The 24745-nt window shown below is 33.7% G+C and overlaps 2 protein-coding genes across 6 annotated transcripts in view; both read left to right on the top strand.

Moving 5' to 3' along the window:
* The window catches only part of LOC108328925 (uncharacterized), a 28181-nt gene extending 14385 nt beyond the window's left edge, over positions 1 to 13796 (top strand). For all 4 annotated transcript variants that reach the window (XM_017562834.2, XM_052873769.1, XM_052873768.1 and 1 more), the window contains 5 exons: positions 9125 to 9280; positions 9378 to 9534; positions 10377 to 10528; positions 10607 to 10642; positions 12495 to 13796. In XM_017562834.2, the coding sequence (XP_017418323.1) occupies positions 9125 to 9280; positions 9378 to 9534; positions 10377 to 10528; positions 10607 to 10642; positions 12495 to 13268 (1275 nt within the window). In that variant the 3' untranslated portion in view covers positions 13269 to 13796. The remainder of the gene's footprint in view (positions 1 to 9124; positions 9281 to 9377; positions 9535 to 10376; positions 10529 to 10606; positions 10643 to 12494) is intronic.
* A 2537-nt stretch (positions 13797 to 16333) lies between these two features.
* Positions 16334 to 23084, top strand: LOC108328926 (uncharacterized). 2 transcript variants are annotated; one of them, XM_017562836.2, is made up of 10 exons: positions 16334 to 16698; positions 17122 to 17289; positions 17377 to 17479; positions 18292 to 18404; positions 19063 to 19131; positions 19597 to 19712; positions 20217 to 20271; positions 22325 to 22445; positions 22611 to 22753; positions 22847 to 23084. In XM_017562836.2, the coding sequence occupies exons 2-10, from the start codon at positions 17152 to 17154 to the stop codon at positions 22943 to 22945; spliced, it is 957 nt and encodes a 318-aa protein (XP_017418325.1). In that variant the 5' UTR covers positions 16334 to 16698; positions 17122 to 17151; the 3' UTR covers positions 22946 to 23084. The 2 variants fall into 2 exon arrangements, with proteins under 2 accessions (XP_017418325.1, XP_017418324.1); XM_017562835.2 differs by having other exon boundaries at positions 16337 to 16504.
* Positions 23085 to 24745: the final 1661 nt, after the last annotated feature.

Here is a 24745-nt window from a genome sequence, read left to right as displayed (position 1 = left end):
CATCATGCACACGCAGGCTTACCACACTAGTTGCATAAGCAATATTTTGGTCTTGTGTGCGATTGATAAATAAAGTTTTCCTACCAATCTCTGATATTGGGTCTTTTCTACTTGGGTGTCTTTTGCTGTTCCAATTTTATGATTCTATTCAATTGGGACTCTTGAAGTTCTACACCTTAGCTTACTGGTCTCTTTGAGGAGATCAAGTACATATTTTCTTTGGAAAATGAAGATTCCCTTAGTTGAATATAGTGAAAATTATATATTAGATTAATCTCTCTTGTGTTAAATACACACATAGGGTTCTCTATTTATAATAGAAGAAATATGGGTTAAGCCCAAAATACAAATGAGAAATAATAACAAACTAACTAAAAGATAAAAGATATAATATATCTAACACTCCCCCTCAAGCTGGAGCATACAAATTGTATGAACTAAGCTTGAAATAGATGAACTCAGTGTTGAATTAAATGATTTGTCTTCAAGAGTGTGAGGCAAACATAGATGGATTAACAGCAGCTTGTGAAACTTCAACTTCAAAAGTGGATGAAGGAGAGCAGTGGTGGACAATGACAAACTGCAAGGACTGATTCCCAATCAATGATGGATGAGTGACGGGATCAACAGTAGTAGCTGAAAGCTAAGAGCTACAAAACTGTAGGGACTACACTAAATCCTCATCAATGATGGATGGGTGACGGGATCAACAGTAGTAGCTGAAATCTACAAAACTGCAGGGACTACACCCATATTTATGTGACTTGCAGTGTTGTCTTGGAACGATACTCCCCCTCACTGCAGGGACTAAATTGCGATCACTGACTGATGGAGCCTGTAGGGACTAAATTGCCATCACTGACTGATGGAGCCTGTAGGGACTAAATTGCCATCACTGACTGATGGGGCCTGTAGTGGCTGGAAGCGACAAAACTACAGGGACTGCCATCACTAACTGACGAGGTGATGAGGGCCTACAGTGGTTGGAAGCATACTCCCCCTCACGACAAACAACGAAAATGATGAAGCCGCCGATGACAAATCGTGAAGATCTGAATAGGCAACGACTAGGGATGAGTCGCACTCCTCGAGACGCACAAAACCCCTAACTTCACCAGAGATAATGTGACAATGGCGGAGACGAACGTCGGACAAATGTGGCGCACATGGCGGCGCCAGGATGAGAACTAGTCCTCTCGCTCAAGGAGGCGATCCAGATCACTAGTCGTTGGACTAAACTGTGGCAGCAGACGGCAACGAATGACAATAGACGGTGGTTGGCAGCGGACGGTGGTCTGCAGCGGACAGCTGCGGGCAATGACGAACGATGTCGGGAACAGAAGTTGATGGTGACAAACTTCTACAACTCCTCACAGTGGCAAAACAGTGTTAGATGGACAACGACAAATGGCACCAGACAACGACAAACGTCGCCTGGACAGTGGCAAACGGTGCCTGGACAGCGGCAAACGACGCCTGGACAGCGGCAAACTGCGCCTGGACAGCGGCAAACAGCGCCTGGACAGCGGCAAACAGCGCCTGGACAGCCAAATTTTGAGTCGATCTTGCTCAAGATCACATTCTCAAACCTAGACTTTTCATCTCTAGCCAAATCTTTCTCCATAACACCCACTGCTAGAATGTCCCCTTTCCATTTCGTCACATCAACATCCTTAGCAGTGAAACAGATTTCCAGTAGAAGAAGCCATTTTAAACTTAGAGAAGAAAAGAGACTTAGGGTTCCAAAAACGTGAGGGAGAAAACCCTAGGTATGAGCCCAAGCCAACAAAATGGAGAAACAAGAACCAAAACACACTCAGGAAGCTCCGGCAAGACGATCTGCAGTGACGCGGTGAAACTCTGACAGCGGGAAGGTGGCGCGTGCAGAACACGCGGCCGAGACTGGCCGAGAAGAAGCGGCGCGTGACAGCTGGTGCGGAGGCTTCGGAGGACGGGACCACTAGGGTTGGGTTGCGCTTCGGCGGCGGCGGCGGCGGCGGCGGCGACTGCGGACTGGCCGGAAAGAAGCGCTGCGTGGCGGCGCGTGACTGAGAAGTGGATCTCGAAACCGGCATGGTTGGCAGTCGCTCGAAGAGACGGTCCAGATCCCGGTTGGCAGTCGCTCGAAGAGACGGTCCAGATCCCGGTCGTCTAAAACTGCGGTGGTTGCCGGCGGCGGCGGCGGCTGTGGCTGGCCGCGGACAGTGGCTGGCGATGGTCGACGGTAGAGGTGACTAGCTGGTACTGACTATGGCACAGATTTAAGAAGAAGAGAAAGAGCTGCCCACTGAAATTTTAGGGGTTGCCGGCGACCATGGCGGCCGGCCGCCGGCAGACAGCAGAGGCCACAAGAAGAGATCAGAGAACTTGCTCTGATACCAAGTTGAATATAGTGAAAATTATATATTAGATTAATCTCCCTTGTGTTAAATACACATAGGGTTCTCTATTTATAATAGAAGAAATATGGGCTAAGCTCAAAATACAAATGAGAAATAATAACAAACTAACTAAAAGATAAAAGATATAATATATCTAACACCCTTTTTTGAATAAAAAACCTCTATTCTAGGGAAAGGCTTGAGTTTTCCAAAGCTATTCATTTGAGTTTCGGCTGCCAATTTTTCCTTTAAAGCCAATTTCTCTATTTCATCATCTACTTAAATAATCATATCATCCACATGGGAATGAAGTATTATGAGTTATGCTTGTATTGTAAGGAAATCATTGGTTTTGCAAATCTTCCATATCATACTCTTGGAGATTGCTTAAGAGTGTATAGAGTCTTCTTTAAGAGATATACCTTATTTCTTTAGGAGACACACCTTATTTCTTCACATCCAACTGGTGTAAAATGAGCTGCTAGAGTAACAATGACTTAAATTGTATTCATCTTTGCTAGAGGAGAAAATGTCTCCTCATGGTCAATCATTAAGTTTGAGTGTATCCATTTGGTAGTCAATCTGACTTTATATCTATTTGTTGTCTCATTTGCCTCATATTTCATTGTAACTATTCGTTTCCTTTTTCGTTGCTTGAGTCAAATGTTCACTTTTCATTGCTTTGCTGTTTATTAGAAAGATTGTCAGCATAAATATATTGAGAAATAAGATATTTAACATATGGTCTGTTTAATCAATAGATAAATTCTCAAAAACACTTAACTTCTCACCTGAGACAGACGACTCTTGCTTTGAAATAAAAGTGGGTTGTTTTCTTCTTTATGTTTTTGCCAAATAATTTGTTGTCTTCCTTGTAGTGTTACCATTGTTGTTGTTTCAATATTTTTGGCTGAATTTTCATCCTTTAACAAGGTAGTTAGCCAAGGAAGCCTAGAGACTAAGTTGATCATTGAAGGAATCTAATGAACGGCTAAATTTTGGTCACATACATGATCAAAAATTGAGTGTAGCGAATCATGTATCAAAATCCTTTTCCGTTGTTCTACTGCAGCCCAAATCTTTTCTGCATGTAAGATTATATCATGATTGATCTATGTGTGAGAGACTACTCTTTTTGTTGCATCAAAGAGACATCGAATGTCATTAGAAAAAATATCTTTGCCTTTTTTTCCAAAAGGAAGAACATTTCTTAATCAATATGAGAATTTCTAGATCATCTTATTCAATTGTCTGCCATAAAACAACACATTATTGGAAGTCCAATTTCTACCATTAAGATTTTTCTTCATTCAAAACAATAGTGATACCCCTCTTCGAATGGTCATGGTATCCTTGAACAAAGAATTGTAACTACGGATGTGGACCAAGATAAATAGTTTTTCCAATTGAGTTTTGTTGTGGTAATAATAAGAGTAGCAGCAAAAGTAGAGGCCACTCCAATGACAAAGATGACAAACAAATTTGAGAGAGGGAAAAATCCTAGCTGTGAAGGGAAGAAACCCTAGTCATGAGCTACATGCAACGAACCAGGAAAATGATGGTAAAAACGTGCCAAGGCACCGACAAGATGAATGAGGGCAATTCAAAGTGATTTTGGCACCAGTAAGGCAGCTTGTTGGACACACTCCTGGTGACGGGTTAGCAGTGACATGTGTTGGCATGTCGAAGAGCTTTTGAACAAGGACCACTGGGGCTGGCTCATGCTCTTCAAGGCCTAGTGGTGGATGGTGACGCACAACAGTGGTGGATGGTGACAATGACTGCCAAAGATAGTGGACTAAAGGCCAACAACAACTAGGGCTGTTGATACCAACTTGAAAAACCATGGGATGTATATTCTCACCTAGTGTGTATATATGGCCAAGTTCAAGCACACCTCAAAGAAGATGGTTACCTTACAGCGTATATTTTTTAACCTAAAGCTAGGTACTCTCAATAAAACAGCTTAATGTAAGGTGTGCAATACTATAACAATAATATTTTTAACAGAAATATGAGAAAGTGCAACCACAGCTAATATCTTAGCAAATCTCAGCCAACCAATCAGATGAAGATTGTACCCTAAACCACTTTATGAAAAAAGCATTTATTATCACAATTAGTGTAAAAGAAATACATCCCTAATTTGAAAATAATACATTTTGACATAAGAATCACATCAAGTATTGGCTGTATTGTATTGTTTTGTGTGTCAAATGAGTATCAATGATAGATATTGCATGAGCACTTTGAATACTTTCAATTGCATCTTCCTAATTTTTATACTTTTATTTTTTTAGACTTCTATACCAATACTGATTATATTACCACAATGATTTGATACCATTTGTTTTATGTTTATAATAACTCCTAGTCATTTTTAAAACATGAATTCTATTGTGAATTAAATTTTTTATTTTAACTCTTCTAGTTTTATATATTATATCCATTTTTAAAATTTGCCATATTCCTGGGTCCGTGTTTTGTTATACTATCTATATCATGATGTATTTGTGTTTCTTAAGGTGTCATAGTAACAAAAAAAGTCTTGTTCGGTCAAATTGTTTTTTTTTTTTTGTGTTCTTGATCTTCGAATCAATTAAACTCTTTATATAGCACAATATATCCATTTTTTAAATTTGTCTTATTTTTGTGCCTGTATTATTTCATATCATATCTACAGATTTGATGATGTGTATTGTATTTGTGCTTCTTGAGTTGGCATACGTAGTAATGGAAAATAAGGGTGTGGGGTTTGGTCATGAAAGGGGTTTGTGTACGTATTATTAATCCTTAAATCAACTTAAGTGAAATATGCCCTCTTTATTTGCTACTCCAAAGAACATGTATTTGAGAATCCACCTTTTTTATGAACTGATCAGTATCGGTTCCACGATCAAATTGAGTAGAAGTAGATAGTTTAATGGGCAGCTCATCTAGTCCTGGAGTATAGTCTAATCCTTGATTAGACTGTCAAAGGGGTCATCTTCTCTATCAAACATGTTAGTACAGATAGGATTAGTTGACTCAGTCGTCTCCAAACGCATTCAATTGAAACTTCACTAAATTAACATTTAGAATGTATGTAGAAAGCACAAAATTATGAAAATAACATTAAAATGTGGGTTTGCTATATACGATGTAAAAATAGAACAATTATATGAAGACAAATTGATGTGAGTTATATTTTGAATGAGTGCAAGGTGTTTGTGTTAATGTTGCTTAAGAAGGCTCCTAGAAGATTCTTACTGACATTAAGATAACGAAATTATCTAGATGTGAAAGTGCATTTCACATGAGCTCAAAGGAGAAAAGAGATGGATTCAATTAAGAGAACAAAAAGAACACAAGATGGTAAAACAACATTAAAGGGGCAGAAGCAATAATGTACATAAGAACATAAGAACTTGAAATAAAGAAGCAAAGATGGAAAAAGAGAGGGAATGGAAGAGGATAGGGAGGGTGCCATGCCAGTTGGTGGATGGATGGTGGTTGCCACCCTTGAACCAAAATTTAAGATTAGACTAGGGATAAGCTCACTCTAGAAAAGAGAGGCACTCACAAATGCACACAAAGGTGTCTTAAATTCAACATGAATCAACCCTTTACAAGTGGTGGAGAGACTTTCTTATATGGGCATGGGTAGGTACCTCTTAGCAAAATTACAACGTATCCTTTTAGAAGGTAGGGCTACCTAGACACCTTATGACCGGCCCTTGCTCTCCAAGCAACAAAACCACAAGGTCTTGACCTTCTAGTTGGTCAACCGAGGCCTCCACTCCCTCCATGTGCTGCCCAAGTGCTTGGCCCTAAGTCTTCCTCTCCTCCAAACATAAGGGTGCCTTCTTCAAACAAAGGGATGGAAAAAGCACTCCAAGCCTTGGACTATGCGCCCTATTACTCTACCCTTCAAAGGGTGTTTTTGTCCAACCAAGGAGGTGCTTAAAGCAAACCTACAAAACACAAAACACAACCATGAGTCTAGATTTATTTAAGACAACTAAACAAACTAACAGGAGAAAGGTGAGGAGACCTCCCTTCTAATCATGCTTATTTTCCCTAAAGTACTTTCTTCCATCTTTGGTGTGGGTTAGGGGCTTATCACAAATTGATTCTCTAGATCATTCATAGGGTTATTCTTGATCAACTATCATATGATTATCATTCATTTAGTTTCCAAATAGATACGAATTAACCAAAACAAGTGTCAATTAATTCATTGAGTTTCTGTTAGGAAGTTAAAAGTATATGAGAGGAGGAATAAAAGTGAGAAGAGAGTATAGATTAGGTTATTTTCATAAAGTAACCTAACAGTTTCTCACCTGTTCCATGTGTAGACTTTTTGAGGATTTATTCTTATACCTTTTGAATTAAGCAAACAAGAGGCTATTAGATTTAAGCAAACTAATAAGAATTCTAATAAGAGAATATAATTGAATATGAACAAGCGATCAAAATTCAAAAAGAATAAATAGATTAGACTCTATTTTACAAAAGTTGAAGAACAATACTTTAATTGCACATACCTTTAAAATCCACTATGAATACACAAGAGAGTCGACCTAGAAAGGTTTAACCTTCCATGATGAAGACATTCAAAATCATTACCAAATAAGATAGAATTTGATGTGATGAGTGATTGAGTGGTGACTCCTTCTCATTGAATACTGTTAAGAAGTGAACTTTAAAACTAACTCAATTCCACAAAACCGGTTTATAAGATGAGGTTTGTACCCACTTATATATTCTAAATTGACCTTATCTCTAGTCGATGTAGGACTTACAACACTCTCCCTTATGTCGAGGTATATACATCTCTAGTGTGAGACTAGACATTAATGGGTAGTCTGTTAGTGGGTGGAACATTAAACCCAACAAACATTAAATTTCGCTAGGATAGACTCTAATCCATGGCTTTGATAACATGTTAAAAAGTAGACTTTAAGCCTAACTCAACCCCACAAAATTGACTTGTAAAGTGAGATTTGCACCCACTTACATATCTCAATTGGTCTTATCTCTAGCTGATGTAGGACTTCCAACAAACGTTCATGGACATCTATTTACAGTAGTCTTTCATGAACTGAATCTGTTTCTCCGAAACAATCTTTGGGCTTTGATTCTTTCTATCCAAAGTAAACTATTCTGTTGCAGAGGATTTAGAAAGGTAGACAATAGATAAGATATTTTTGTGCAGAAAATCCAACACAAAAAATACTCCAGGGTAACAAATTCTGTTGCATAAGGTCCAATGTGCTTGATGGACCTCCAAAGCATCAGGTGAGTATTAGTTGAGTCTAGACGAGCTAGTAGTACATACATTAGATGAGTCTCGTGATATACACATTGGTTGAGTCTAGTGCATTTGACTTGCCATGAATTAACTCATCTTTTGAACCTTTAAAACATTTTATTTCTAGCTTCTCATAATCATATGAAAATCACCAAATCAATCTACTAACATCATCCATAGGTCCATTAGACCATATATCACTATATCATCTATATATGACTTTTGAGTTTGCTTACACTTTAGTTGCACAAAACATGAGGTAGAATGTTGAAGAAGCGTTTATGCACTCAGCTCGTGGATGGTCCATCATATTGTCTGATGATGTATTTAGGGATGAAAATGGGTTGGGTATGCGTAGTGATTATCCATTACTTGCCTCATGAAAAAACCCATCCCATTACTATCCATGAAAAAAATACTTGTGGATTTTTTTCATTCCCACGAGTATTTATATATATATATATATATATGTATGTGTATGTGTATACACATATATGTATTTGAAATTTTAGATAAAATTATTTAATGATAATTCTTTAAAATATAAACTTAGATAAAAAGAAAATTAATTTAAGTACAATTTAAATCAAATTACTCAATAAAATGCTAATGCAAATAAATTTGGTCTTTTTAAAAGGAAAATTTAAATAAGTTGTGCCAAAATATAAATTTTAAAAAATTAATATTTTACAAAAATAACTTCAATCTCATAGGTCTAAATAAAAAAAATAGAAATATATGAAGTCAAAATTTAAATGATTCTTTCATGATTAATATTTTTTTCACTAATAGTTTTATTTTGATCACTTGGATTTTAAAAAAGTACTCAAATAAAATTCATTAATAACTATTAGTGGGTCGTGGAAATCTACAGGTTGGATTCCATGACACCTTTCCTGGCTTATCTAAAAACAAGTAATTAAATATCCATACCCATTACCTGCAGGTAACCATTAAGGATATGAATTTCGTATCCCTCACATATACCATTAAGGATATCAATTTAGTATCCCTCACATATTTTACCTGTGGGTATGAATTATTTTGTCATTTGTAGGTATATTAAAGGTCGTCTACCTAGAACATCTAGCATTTACCATGGCTTTAAAAACAGATTTTAATCAATGGTTTTTGTTATACCTCAATTAATCCTAATTGGACAAATTCTAGTTAAACTATTGGATTTACACTCAATTATAATTCAAGAAATCTAAAATTAAGTGTTTTTAATGTGATTGAAAGTGTACTCATCCTGAACATCCATTAGTGGGTCTGGGCTTGGTAGTAATCCATTAATACTTGATTGAGTTACTAACCTTTATTTTCTAATTTTTTTTTATGTCATTCATCTTATCAATTAGTATTTTCTAATTTGACCTTTCATTCTTTTATATTTTCGTTTGGTTTGAATCTTTTTTGATGTTGGTGTGTTGGATTGTATTGTTAATAGGTTCAAGTATGGGAGGAAAGGAAGGTTTTTGGTTCACGACTTCAAGGTCTTAAGGATGAAATAATAATAATGGGTAAGGTTCCCCCTCCATCTACAAGCAATGGAAAGATTTCAAATTCTATCAAGATAGCGAAGAGGGATGGCCACGCGAGAATAGTAAGCAAGTTGCAATAGCACGTCTGAGTTTGATCTGTTGCCTTTTGATGCTGTGATATTTCTGATTTTGAGATGGTCAATGCTATCTTCAATGCAGAAACTGGCTGTTGGGTGTTTGCCAGAGAAAATACTTTCTGCCTTTCAGCCTGTTCTTGATGAACATCTTAATGAGGAAGCTACTTTAAAAAACTGCAATGCTGCTGTTCATGGTGTGGGTAAAGTTGTGGAAGATGTTGAAAATACATTGTCTCAAGGTAAGAATATTTCTAGAGGGACTCAATCTGTTCTGCCTGCTACTCTAGCTTGACTGATGGAAACATTTCTGTTAAATGGATGAAATTTTTCTAAATTACTTGCATCTATGAAATGATGATGAATCTTTTTATTTATATTTTGGAGGAATAATTATTATAACTGAAATACCAATTTTAAAATGTAAAAATATTATGTAGAAAATTTGAATTCTTAGGTTGTACTTGGTTGTGACTGGAGGGCAATTGTTCCTCAACATGTGGCTGATGTGCTGACAAAAGTAACTGACTACTTCAGACTTCCATAATGTCATAACTAAGCTGGGAATGCAGGACATTTATTCCTCAGCTTGAGAGGCAGTGTTGAAATATGGGTGTAAATATTGCATATTTAATGTACATTAAATATAGATTGATTGGATAATAAATATAGATTTATTTGTAAGAGCTACCTAAAATTAAGGATTGTCATTAGGAGTTTATTTGGTGGATTTGCTTCAGATTTAGAGTCTTTATGTCTGGAGTTTTATTTCCTTCTATTAGGATTTCATTTTTCCTTTAAATATCAATGTATTGTTTCCTTTTTAGATCAAGAAAAGTAATTCCATAATTATTGCTTACTGCCTACACATTTTTTCAAAATTATTGCCATACAAAGGACTTTGTGCTGGTATATTGCACTTACCTGATTTTTAGAGCATGTGAAGGCTTGTGGCCAATTCTACTTAACGATTCTTCTATATTTCAAGCAGAGCAGTATAGCTTTTATATGGTTTCTATTGCTATAGCCTACCAATACTTTATTAAAATTAGTTAGGCTGACTATTGGTTGGATATCACATCAGGAAACCAGCTAGGATCCACTTTGGTGAACGACTTGCTCAATGACTTACAAGAGCAGGAAAAAAAGCTTAAGCAGTACATGGAGAAACTAGAAAAGGCTGAGGCGGCAAGGGATTCATTGCTTTCTCAGCTTAAACACGCACTTCAGGAACAAGTACAGTTGTTTCTACAAGTATGCTTATTTTAAAAGACTGAAATTGATGTTGTTTACTAATCTAAACTGCTTTTTCAGGAATCAAGGCAAGAGCTTGTTCACTCCCAGTTGCTTGTAAGAACAGCATGTCTTTAATCTGTGTATTTACTTTCTTGGTCTCTATCAGTATTACTCTTCCTAATTATAATATAATTTTAAATGTTTGTTGGCACTTAATGACGTTCATTTCAAGCATTCTTAAGATTTCTGTCTTCTTTGGCTTGTATGTTACACTGACTAAGAAAGGTGAACATTTTTTCAATTTGGAACTGAAGTCATATGTAGATTTCGTCAATATGGTCAATTGGTCACTGACATAACACAACTAATTTATTACGAAGAGATGATGAAAAATATATAGGTTTACATATGTTTTTTGTCCTCATAAAATTTTCTTTACTTTTCATTTCTCAAAAAGTTGAAATCTGGTTTTTGGTTCCTACTATTATGTAATAGTTTTATTATATGTTTGGATCATGATATGTTAACAACTTTTTGACAATAATCTGTGTCACTATTTTATTGGTTCGTATATTTGAAACAGACCAATCACAAGCTACCACATAACTGGTTGTAAAGAAGTTGTTAAAATATATGTTTATGTGTTTGATGAAAGTAAGGTGATTATCCAACTTACGCGAGTTAGTGTTTTTGACATGATGTCAAAATGTAATACTTTAAGTTTAAGTTTTTTTATAGATCCCTAAAATAAAAATAAATTTTACGGATCAAAAGTAATTTCATATTTTGGGATGACAAAAATCAAAGAAAAATATACATAGACCAAAACAAAATTTTAGTCATTTTATAGGAAAATGAAAACAAATTTTCTAAATTCTATAAGGAAGATAAACATTTTTTTCTATGGAGCAAAACAAAATTTTAGTCATTTTATAGGAAAATGAAAACAAAATTTCTAAATTTTATAAGGAAGATAAACATTTGTTTCTATGGACCAACATAAAAAAATACTTTTTATAGACACTACTGTCAGTGGGTTGATTGAGCCTATGTATTTAAATTCTGTTAGGAAATCTGAGCAAGATAAATATCAGTGAGATATTTACTAATGGGACATGAGTTAACTTAGTGAGTCTAACTTGTAGGTTGTTCAACTTGCCTAGTTTTATAACATTTTGGACTTTTTGTCTAGTGGCACTTTTTAGGACCAGACTGTATAAGTGTGCACTTTTAGGGACTAAATTAACAAATTGCCACTTTAAGAGACCAAATTGTGTATTAACTGTTACAGAAAATGTTTGTCTGAAGGAATCTGAACTTTTGTTGTGAGCTTATTATTATTTGAACAAGGGACTCATGAAATTAGTTTTTGCTTGCCAGTAGGAAAAACAAAAAACACAATTGATAAGCTAATCTTCCTTTTTAAATATATTTTACCTACCACAATTGTTTGAGGTTCTATGTTCTGCTTGTTTAGAAACTTTTTCTGTTCAGTTATTGGGTTGGTTTGATTGTAGATAAATCAATCAAAATATAACTGCAGCTGGTTAACATATGATAGGCGCAGTTTAAATTTTCTCTTTACATCCATGAGATATAACTTCTTAGTAACATTTTCCAAACTCGGGTGATATTTAAAAAATGCAATTTGACAGGAAATACTTCGAAGGAAAAATTGGCACATATAAAATAGACACGCATAATTAATTTAAGTAGAATCTAGATAGTATATATTAAAAGATGTTAAAGATTATTAAAAAAGATGTGTATAATATATAACTAATTCATTAGATTTTGTGTCTAAAATGTGAAGAAACTTAGTATGTCATTCTCTAAGATAGAGTATAAGATCAATTACTTATCAAAAGGGTGTATTGGATGGTTAAATGTGTAAAAAATTTTACTATTTATAAACTGATTCGCGTGTATTTTATTCATATAAATTGATGGTTTTAATATTCTGAAGGTTGCACGAGGGCAGATCGAGAAAGCAGTTGGTATTAAGAAACGGCTTAACCAAGCAGCAGAAGCTGCAGATCCATCTCAGGCTGCATTCGCTCAATCAATACCATTTGCACCTTTCCAAACTACTGAAGATGATAACAAGAAAGCGAAGGAAGCAGCAGCTGCTGTTGCTGCTAAGCTTGCTGCCTCTGCATCCTCTGCCCAGATGCTTACATCTGTTTTTTGTTCTTTTGTAGCTGAAGAAGCTGCCTCCTTGAATGGCAGCTTAAATTCTACAGGATTTTCATCAGGATTACCTATTTTCAACCCAGAGAAAAGACCCAAACTTGAAAAACCAACGCCTGTTCTTGATGTTAACAGTTCTGATATGACCAGCTCTTCCTTTTATGCTGCCCCTATACAACAGCCATCACTGGCAAGTGTACCACTTGCACCGTCAGTTGGCATGCAAACTGGGTCTCAAGCCAATCAGTTACAAGCTGCATTTGCTTCAGCACCCCCTCCCCCGCCTCATTCTTCAGCAAATCAACCATCAAACCAATATGTCCAATCAACTGGTTTGATGGCTGGGGGAATTCCTTATGGATATGGACCAAATGGCCTACCACCTCCACCTCCTTTGCCTCCACATGTGGCAATGGGGTTGTCAATGCCTGGTAATCAATCGGCACAGCAGCAACAACAGTCTTCTCCCGGGGGATATTACAGGCCACCTGGCATAGGGTTTTATGGGCAAAGTCACCCCTCAACACCACCCCCGGTACCTAGGCAGTGAGCATGATTTGAAGATCATTGGCCAACATTGTTGCAAAACCTTGTAGCAAGATCATCCCATGGAAATTGCTGTGTAATAATGTAAATTGTTAGAATTAGATGTGGCCAGAATTAATCTGTAGTCTCTTTTACCTACCGCCTTTTTCCGCCTACTGTCTAATGTCTGAGTAGTAGTAGGCTTTTGATAGCACTAGTTGAGATCTTACCTAAGCAGTTTTAACTGTTAAGAGAAAGAACCTCTTGGGGCCTTAAAGTATTTATGTGAAACATCACGGAGGCCCTTGTTACGGTGCATGTGGACATCTTGTTTGTATGAAGCCTGCATATGGGGATAAACATTGACAGATGGTGTTATTCACCTCTAGATGATTTTCAGAGCTTCACCTTTCTAACGCCTTGGAGGTTGGAATGTGTTAATGTAGATTAATACCAATTGACAAATGTTGATATTGTTATTGTCTGCAGTGTCTGGTTGATGTGTTAGGATATCTTTATTTATGCTTAGAGAAAATTTATTGACAGTACCTAATATTCCCTTCCTGATTCCCTCACTCCTCTTAGCAGAAATTTACGTTAGACTAATTATGAGTAATTTTTACTTGGTGCACGCTAAACAAAGACCTTTATCATTTCTAATTCAAAATCTCAAAATCTATGTTAAGAAATTATTTACTTGAGATTTGCATTTGATTGTTTCAGAACTTTTCAATGTTAGTAGGATATCGTTTTCTCATACGTGTTTATTCAATTTTTTTCATCACAACATGATATATACTTGCTTTTAAGGCATATGAAAGGGCACTGAAATAAAACCATTTTCTCAATTAGGAAAAATAAAGATTAATGTATCCAAGAATAATTTTGAATCGTGAGCAGGTTGCTCAGCCTTATTTTAATTTTATAGGTCGTATACTACAGTAAAATTAAGCACTTTATACAAACATTCACTCCAATGTTAAAGTTGTTGAAGTGAATGATTAATCTTATGTTACAAGTCTTGCTATTAACTCTATTAATACCTATTTTGTTATTAGTTTATCTTATTCATAATATAATTTATCTTGGAAATGGTTACTTGTACAAGTAACACTAAGACATTTACTCTAATGGTAAAACATGGTAAACAAAATTGCTTAACTTTAATCAATCAAACCCTACAAACTTATTCATCTCTATTGCCTCATTAAAAATCATATTGAGACTTTATGCAAAAATATAAAAAGAGGTCACCTTAGACTATTAATTTCTTCTAAAAGGCATATATTGACCAAACAAACATAATAACATATGAGATAAACTATTTATGTTTCCTCCTTTTTTGAATGAAACCCCCATACATCATGAAATTTAGGAAACCCAACCTATTAAGTCAGAGAGACCTTTTCAAAGTCAATCTTGTAGGACACTACCTTTGTTCCACACTTTATGTCATTAACTTTTTCTATATGGTGTTTTCTTTCACCAACTCCTCCACATTCTCTATCGTTATTCCTTCCATGATTAATCTGTCTTCTGGTAAATAACAATTCTTTATAATAGGAACATGTCCCACCCAAGACAACCATAAACACGGACACCTCCAATAAGATTTTATTTTTAAACAAAAATTTGATAGACTTTTTGAAGAAAAATCCTATTGGTGTGTATCTAGTAGGAATTAAATCTATGAATTCCCCAATTATAAGTTGAGTGCTTTAATCATTCAACCATTAGTAATCCTCCTATTGAATAACCAAATTTCAATGTAAAATGTAATTAGAAGGTATTTAATGAAAGACAACTTTTTTTTTCCAGCATTTCCATAAATTTAATCTGTACTTTACACAAATTTTATATTTTACATTTTACATTTTATATTTTATATTTTATATATTGTAATTTATATTTTATGAAATTTGTAATATAAATTTTATATTTTAGATTGTATAATCGAGAATATACATTTCATTTCGAATATTAGAATGTAAAGTTCAAAATATAACTTTTTATATTTCAAAATACATAATTCAAAATATAAAAACGGTATTCTAAATAGAATTCAAAATGTATTTTTATTTTATATTTCAGAATATACAATTTAAAGCCAGAAAAAAAAAAAATTATATTTTGGGTTCTTCTGTGTATATTTGGAACTCCATTTTTTATTTGTCTTTTTTCTTAACCACAGTGAGATAATAGTTGCTGTCTTGACTTTTTTAAGGGTTTTCTTCTATTTCATGTATTTAGAAACTGAGAAACTAGTCAGTGTTACAATTTTTAATTCCATCTTCTTACTAAAACAATGTATAATCGAACTATATACGGATATACAAGTTTTTAAAAATAAGAAAATCAAATTATATGACAAATTACATTAAAACTTAGTTTTCGTTGAAGTGACAAATCAAATTACTCTCCATATATTTTACACGAATTTTGAATCTAATTCATTGTTTAAAGAATTTGAGAATAAATTATACATATATAAATTAACGAAATGCTGTAGACAAGAGTCCGTTATTCAAACCTTTTTAACTATTTTTTTAATTTGTTTCGTTTAACTTTTCAAAATAATCTTAACAAAAAAAAATCTCATTATAATTATAAGTTATTTAAAACCATATATCAAAAAATCAGTTTTTCTAAATAAATAATTTTTCCTAGTGTCAACAACATGAACAGCTTCATTCTTTTTAATTCTCTCTCTCTATATATATTATGTATTTATATCAAGGAATATTTCATTTAATGTATAAAAATTATTTTTCTATTTTACTTTTAATAGTATCTTAAATTCTGAAGTATATTGCAATCAATATTAAATGATGATATTTATTACATATTATAAAAATAGTATATTGGTGGAGTATCATTGGATATTATTGTTGTAAATATAATAAATAAAATATAAAAATGAAAACTAAGATAAATATTAAATTATTAAAATGAAATAGAAAGATAGAAAACAGGAAAAGAAAATGGACACTGCTTTTGTTTTACAGGAATTGATTAGTGTTACAGAACATTTGGCAAACAATATGTTTTTTGAGGAAGTGAGGCACCAGATAAATGACAGACTAAAATAGAGCATTGATGGAAATTGATAGAGTATAAATTGGTTTTGATGGAAGAAAAAATTGGGAGTTTCGTTTCATTTGATAGATGTATCGTATCTCTCCCCTTTCCTCAATGCTCTTCCTAAAATTGAATAATTCTTAAGTGAAGAGTTAGCACACCCAGAACGCTACTGTTGATTTGGTAACACACCATAACACACAATCTCTCTCTCTCTCTATTCATTTCTTTATTCTTCTGTTTCCTTATCAACCACGAAAACCAATACCAAAACAATTAAGCAAACCCCTTTTCTTTTTAATTCATTTCTCTTACTCATCATCACAATTTTATTATTTTCATTTCGTTCCAAGATTCCTCCCCTCTTTCAAATTCAGGTATTTAAGATCGCCACAATTTTTTGTGTTTTACATTGCAGCTTATTCTTCTCGGTTTCAATTGAGAAGAAAAGAGTTTATTTTACTTTTTAATTATTATCCGTAAATTAGACACTTTTAGGGTTTATGAAATTTCTGTTGGTATTCCTTTCTGAAGGTACTCTGTTATTGAAATTCAGTTTTTTTGTGGCTCTTGTAACTCGGGTTAGGGAAATCAGGGGAATTAGCCCTTGCGTTTGTGTTTATCAGCATCTGAAAAGACGTAATGCTTGTGATGTGGGTTATGGAAACAATAGGGAGCTCTAGCTGGTGTGATGCATGGAAATTGAAATTCATGGAGTTTTATTGTGAACATTGATGATGATAATATTCTTTAACTTGATTGTTGTGTGCTCTGATAAAGGGTCCTTTTTTGACTTGTAGGCTTGAACTATATAGTAAAGAGGCATACTAATGTCTTCAAGATCGTTGAGGAGAAGACTCCATCACGGGGATGTCGATGGCAAAAGGAAGGAGCATTTTGATTCTTCCGGATTAGATTCTTTGAGTGAGCCCTTGCTGGCAGATGATGATTATACTGAGAATAAGAAGGTGAGGGAACTATTTGGGGGGCGGGGATATTTTGAATTCATTTTTACATGTATATACATTTTGTCATGCTTTTCCTTCGTCTTACAGATATGTACTCTTGAAGATCTATGGGATGACGAGAGGAAGAGGGCGCAGTTTCATTGGACTTTCATATTCTCAAACATCATTGCGCAATGGGCTCAGTGGTTAGGTATGTGGTGGATGACTGTTTTGGACCTTTCAGATACAATTAAGCTTGATTTTGTTTTCATTAGCTGCAACTAGCCTAATGATGTTATGTTCATTTTTTCCTTTGCGGAAGTTGTCTTCTAGTGCATACGTTGACTGACCCATGTTTACCAAACATTCTCAGAGGGGAGCTCTGCATTTAATGTTAAACATGATTCTTGTGGTATAGTTTACACATTTTGTGCGAAGTGTTAGTTTACATTTTTCTAACCAGTGGTAATTATGGGGAACCAATGCTTTTGGCATTGTTCAAGTGAAGAATTCAATGATCTTTTTCCCTTGAGGTCTTTCATTTATATTGGTAACTAAAGGATCAGTCATTGAGCTGTGAACTTTTCGTACTGAAGCATTTTTGAAGGATCTTCTAAGTATTAGTTAATTGAAGTGATGGAGATAGATGATTGATACCAGGTTAGTTATTGAGTTTTGGGGCAGAATCACATGGTGATGGGATCACTACATGTGAGGTTTGAAATGTAAAGCCTAGTTATAATGGGAAACAATGCTTGGGATATTTCGTTTTTTGAAATACACGAACTTTCTATCAGAGGACTGCTTATATTTATTCATTTCATGTATTTTTTTTACGCTTTTGAAAAAATATGAACCTATGCTGGAAGTAGTAAACATTTGGATTTCATGTATTATTATCTGTATGCTTTCCTCATATCTGACTGGTGAACAAATGGGAATACAAGATATGCAGCATGTCATGATTTTAACAGCGATTTTTTTGTGACCTTTAAGCTTATTTGATTCATATTGTCTTTGCAGCAAATGTTGTACTAGGATCTGGATCTATTATTGGACGTCTTTTGTCTTTTCCTTATTCTGCCTTAAATTTGCCAAACAATAGGATTCTTCCTCCATCACTAAGTCCTCTGCAGGTATGTCTAATGAAATCTCATCTGTAATTCTTCTGTTCTTGCTTATGCCAAATCAAGTACCAAATTCTAATTTAAGTCTTTGGCAAATGAATTCATACAAATAATTTTAAAATTTGTATTTCCTATAATATAAATGTCCTGAAATACAGTTGATCTAAATTATGAATTTTGATCAATCAAATCAAATCTCCTGAATCTACCACCCCTCTTTTATGAATGAAATGATGCCAGATAAATTCTGATAATGTAATCAAGAATGCGATTGTATATTTATGCGGGATTTAGTTTAATATTACTGCATGGTTTCTTGAATGTTTTCTGTAAGGCATAAGTGGGAAGTCAATATTTCTTCAAAATTTGATATTTATTTCGTTGAATTATAAATGCTAACTTTGAAATTTGAAGACGTGTCCTCCTCCTATTGTAAATGTGTTTACTCAAACATCTGATATGTGGAGATATTTTGTTTTGTTTTGTGGAGCTTCTGTAGCCCTTTTAACTGATATGATTGTAGTTGAGGTATTTGTTTGTTTGCTGCTGTTTTTGAGAATATTATTATATGCTATATATTGGTAGTTATTGTTTATAGCTTCTGGCTGCCTTCTTTTCTTGTTTATAGCTATTCATAGTTATTATTTAACATGTATTTCTTTTTCAGGAAGAAAGAGTGAGACACCTACGCCAACGGCTTGAAGTTCCTTTTGATGGTTCTAAGGCTGAGCACCAAGTATTTAAATAATTCATTTTCTGTTTAAATTTTCATATCACTTTACTGACATTTGCTACTATATCCTACATCACATCTGTTTTATTTTTAAATTGTTTTTTATTCTGTTGTTATCTTCTTGTGTATCTTTTGATATAATGAAGCTGATTTTCTATTTTGTTCTGCAATCTGCATGCATGCTTGATACGTGATCTTATTGTGTTTGAACTGGAATGTGAGCATGGCAATTTCTTTCATGCTTGCACATGAAGATAGATAAAATTTAAAATTAAATTGCCTCACATGAATGAGCTGAAATGTGTACAAGCACAATGACTATTTGTTGCATGTCTGTTGTATAGTATAGGTATCTAATCTACCCATAGGATTTTCTAAGAATGTACAATATAAGTAGTCAATAGAATATGTAATATACTTTTTCTTATACTGACAGTAGGATGCCATTTCAATCTTTTTTGGTTGCAGGATGCACTTAAACAACTGTGGAAATTAGCTTACCCTAACAGGGAGCTTCCTTCACTTAAATCAGAACTTTGGAAGGAAATGGGATGGCAAGGTTCAGACCCTTCAACGGATTTTAGGTGTGTGATAAAAAACAACGCCTTATACTTTTAAGGAGAGGGGTTGGGAACTTGGGTATGGATAGGGTTTTATTAAGCAACAAGTCAGACTCAAAATATTATCTCAGATTGTCAATGCTTTACTGGTTTACAACAGTAAATGAGTGGTGACATTTTGACCCTCTCATCCACTCTGCTGATTTCTGTAATAATCAGGGGCTAACACTCCTTTTAGGTTTTGTACTTCTAAATGTTTGATAGTTCGATTTCGGATTTTGAGGGGTAGTTTATTGTGTACCTCTGGGATTAACGTGTTCTTATGGTATGAGTAAGGTTTTTTTTTTTTCAGAAAAATATATCCTGAAAGACAATTTTTTGACAAGATATTTCTCAACCATAATCTTGATCTTCCAACAACAGTTTCTTTGAAGTATCTGATCTTTAGACAATCGATTGCATATTCTTTGTATTTTGGGGAATTATGATTAGTTAATATTGAACTTGGAATCATGGTCTGCACTGCAGGGGCGGAGGATTTATTTCATTAGAGAATCTCATCTTCTTCGCAAAGACGTATCCAGTAAGTTTCTTAAATTGCATTTGCATTCATGCATACATAGCCCGTGCTTAATGAGTTGGTAAATATTTGTTACTGAATTTTCATTATATTATATTCAAAGTTATAATTTGCTTACTGATTTTTCTCTCAAGGCCAAATTCTATCCCTATCCTTGTAAAGAGAATGCTTTACTTTATATAACCTTGGTTGTACTCTTCTATCTACTTGTGCACGATAGAAATTGGCCCATAATTTATCAACTTTGATTCAGAAATTACCAGATTGCTAAATAATGTCCCATTGTGATTTAGAAAGCAAGTTATTATATGTATATAGAAAGCCTTTTTTTTGCCTAGGGAGGAGGGAGCTTTAAAATCCTGCAGATCCATATACATTGCTTCTGTTTTCAAGCTTAGATATTTTCTTTTTCTGAGAAAATATTTTGTAAAAAGAGGTGTGAAAATTTCAGGGGGGATGATAAGATATCCCTGTGAAAGGAGAAACTAAAAGAAAATAGAAAAATACTAGATGAGATTGGCTTTCACAATGAGTTGTTTCCTTAGTTGCTGGTTTGTCTGCAGTCAATACTCTTTACTGGCTAAAATTGGAACAAAATAAGCTATCAGAAAATAAGAGCCTAGTAATTTAAAAAAAAAAATTAAGTCCAGCATAGCTATCGAATCTCTCTCTGGTGTCTCTGGTGTGTGTGTGTGTATATATATATATATATATATAAAATCAGAGTGATGTTTCCTTAAAAAAAATCTCTCTAGAAGAAGACCAAAGACAGGCCACCCATACATAAACACAAATCTAAGCATGTGCTAGTTATTTTCTATGAAAAAAAAAAAAACAGAGACATATACGTGCATTGCTTTTAACAATTATTTTTCCAGATGTTCGTGAAAGAATAATGAAAAAGTCACTGTAGTTTAAAGTAGGGGTGACAAAACAATCTATTTATCTAGATTTATTTAATTTTATGGATGGTTAATGATGTGTTTTTTTTTTCAAAATCCAATAAATTCTCCCATCAATACTTAAATGCGTTAAAATTAATTCAACGAAGTTTTCTCATTCTTAAATCACTTCAAAAAAAGTTTTGCAAAATCTTTCTGAAATTTGTTCACAAATATTATTTTTGAGAATTTTTTCAAAAGTATATTTTTAATTTTTAGAATAAAATGTATTATTTTATGGAGCCATGAAAATAATTTCTTAATGGATTAAATTTTTATCAAATGGATCAGATTTTTAAATTAAATTTTTAATGGATTAATTATTTTTTCATCCGCTCAATTATAATTCAAAATAAAATTTATCCGAAACTATTGACCAAGAAATGAATATGTCATTTTACTGTGAAAGTAGCCGCCTTCTGAAAATGCAAAAATGGAAATTGGTACCTTGTTCTTCTGAATTAAGCCTCATACTTTTTTGTGTTTTGTTAAATTATTAGTCTACCCCTCTTAACACTTCCCTTTTTCACCCCACTTTATCTTCTACTTACTTTCCTGGACTTTTTCTTCTACAAGCATTACTCTTTTTTGTCCTCCACACTCCAGGCACTCCCTCATTCTCCTTTTCTCTTCTATAAGCATTGCTCTTCCACATTTTACTCCTTTTTTTCATCAAAGCCAATGCTAGTAAAATTATATACATGTTGCTGTTTCTGAATTAGAGTAACAAATTACTCCCGTACTTGTAAACATTCGAATTTTTTTATTTTAGAAATTCCTAACTGACATATAAGAAATATTTATGTAAATTTATTCTTGATGACTACACTGCTACCGGTGTACCAACTTTTCCTTGTGTTTCTGGTTTGGAATTTCTTGCAATTATATAAATTTTCAATATACTATTGATAAAGTCGTTTTTTCCCCACTGCATTTCTGCTTTCATGGCTTTATACGAAGCAGAAGTTGATTATATATTCATTGTGCACAATTATGTATGTTTTCTGCATTACAACAATGGTTTGAAAGCGGCACGTATACACAATGTGTTGCATACTTCAATGAGTAGAATGGTTTTGGTTAATTAAGCTCGCTTCTACCTGTCGCTGTCATAGGATTCATTCCAGCGATTATTGAATAAACAAGATGGAATCAGAGCAGACTGGGAATATCCGTTTGCAGTAGCTGGAATCAACATTTCTTTCATGTTGGCTAAAATGCTGGATCTTCAAGCAGGTAACATATTCTCTTAAGAAGAAATTCGGTGTTCGGTTGTAATTTGACACATTTAATATTTATTTTAGGGGTTTCCTTGTTTGCACTTAGTGTTGATTTTTGTTTCTTACTCAGTCAGATACATCATATATGTAAACTCTTCTGATTCAACTATTTTCCTTGCAGGGAATCCATCTTCTTTGTCCGGAATCTGTTTTCTCAAATTGCTTGAAGAGGATGAAATGGCATTTGATAACCTTTTTTGTGTTGCTTTTCAAATGATGGATGCTCAGTGGCTAGCGAAGCGGGCGACATATATGGAATTTAATGTAATGTAGCATTGAATTTTATCTGTTCATTTCTTAATTATTTTTATTACTCTCTGATAATCTTGATTCATTTATAATTTTTTTTTTCACTAGGATGTTTTGAAGTTCACCAGAGCGCAATTAGAGCGCGAGCTTGCTTTAGAAGACATCTCCAGCGTTAAAGATTTACCTGCTTACAGCATGTTGAGATGATTGATAATTGTGATTTAGTTCCAACATTTCTCTGTTTTTCTTTTAAGATGAAATGTGTCTAAAGCATTTGCCACTTTATCTGTATACAGAAACGTGAAAATGAAGTATTGCAAATATCAGATAAATCTTTTTTTATCGATTTCCGCCATGCTTGTATTTAAGCATATGTATTAGCATGTAGGAAGTTCTTCATAAAATTTCTGCTCCCAATAATTACCATAATTCAACTGTATGAGTGCCGGAATATATATTTTTAAAAATACATTGAAGTCTGAATTATGTTAGGGATCGAGTAAAGTGATATATTGAGAGATAAAAGAATTTTAAACTTAGATCTAATTCTATCATCTTTATAATCTTCTAAATATTTTTATGTGGAGATTGGCTTTGTTTGGATTAAAGGAGAGTGGAACAGAGAAAGAAGAAAAATGGTGTTAAATTAATAAAAATTGTGAAGAAATGAGGGAGTATAATATATAATATAAACCTTTGATTTAGTTAATCATTGCTCTCTTATTTATTTTACAATAATTTGTCATTTGTTGCTCTCTTATCTTTTTATAATAATTATTTTCATTTGATATTATATATATATATATATATATATATATATATATATATATATATATATTCCAGGTGTTCTTTGGAATTAAAGTTTGATAATGAAGTTGAGGTGAATTTTGTTTCAATTGATAGTGAAAAAAAATGTGTCAAACCCATGTATGTATTCTAACTGATATTTAAACTGTTTAAGAAGAAAACATATGTATGATGTATTATTCTCATACCTTTTCTATAGATATATTGTTCATATACTTGGTATTCTTGAAACTTAAAAATTCCTTAATATTGCATCTCTAATTTTTATAAAACTTGTTTTACAACCTTGATTGATTTGATATACTGGTGAAATAAATAACACAAAATATAGATAAAACTTTGAAACTGAGTGATTCATATACCTGTTCATTCCAATTAGTTCTGCTGGTTATGCCAAATGACATTCCAATTCGAATACGCTACATAACAACAAAACTTCTCCAATGAATGAAATTGGAATCAAATGCAATTTGAAAATAGGAAAGACTATTATAAAGTTTGCCTTGACTTGCAAATGAATAATGACTGCAACATTAGAATGGGAAAGGAAGTCTTTGCCTTACTGCAGCCATTAAACCAAATAATATCATCATTTCCCATTTGCTGATGTTAATACTGTGAATAGTAAGAATTAATCTTAAAAATGCCAAAAGAGAAGAACCTACTACAACCTAAAATGGAAATTCAACATAGATATGCTACCGTGCAAAAGAGCATCAATCTGAAGAATCAATATTCTGTGGTAGCAGATCTCAAGACTGTAAAGTATGCAACAACTTCCAAGCTAGGAAGCATATATATATATATATATATTTATATATCTTTCCTAGTTTCCAATATGAAGAAGATCTAAATTTTTTCAGCTATCGTGGCATTTCGAAAGAGCTTAAGTTGATAGAGAAGAAAGCTCACCAGAACATGACACCAGAGGAAATGGAAGAATGCTAAATACGAGAAACCTCTCCATGTTTCAGAGCACCAACCACATGTAATGAATATCAGTTGACACAGAAGACATGGTTCCTACCACTTGTGCTGGAGTCTCATCTTGGCCTAATAGCGTCAAAATTGAGCTTGCAATGATGAAGAGTGGAAGAAGACAGAGTGCAGTGAAGAACAAAACTATTCATGATCTTTGAAGATACACTTCCATTATGTTATATTCCTTTGCACCGCCATTCCTAACTACAAATTTCAGTC

Source organism: Vigna angularis, chromosome 2, assembly GCF_016808095.1.
Source record: "Vigna angularis cultivar LongXiaoDou No.4 chromosome 2, ASM1680809v1, whole genome shotgun sequence".
NCBI classification, from domain to species: Eukaryota; Viridiplantae; Streptophyta; class Magnoliopsida; order Fabales; family Fabaceae; genus Vigna; species Vigna angularis.
The sequence above is the reverse complement of the archived record's forward strand: the minus strand, read 5'-3'. Positions and strand labels throughout refer to the sequence as shown.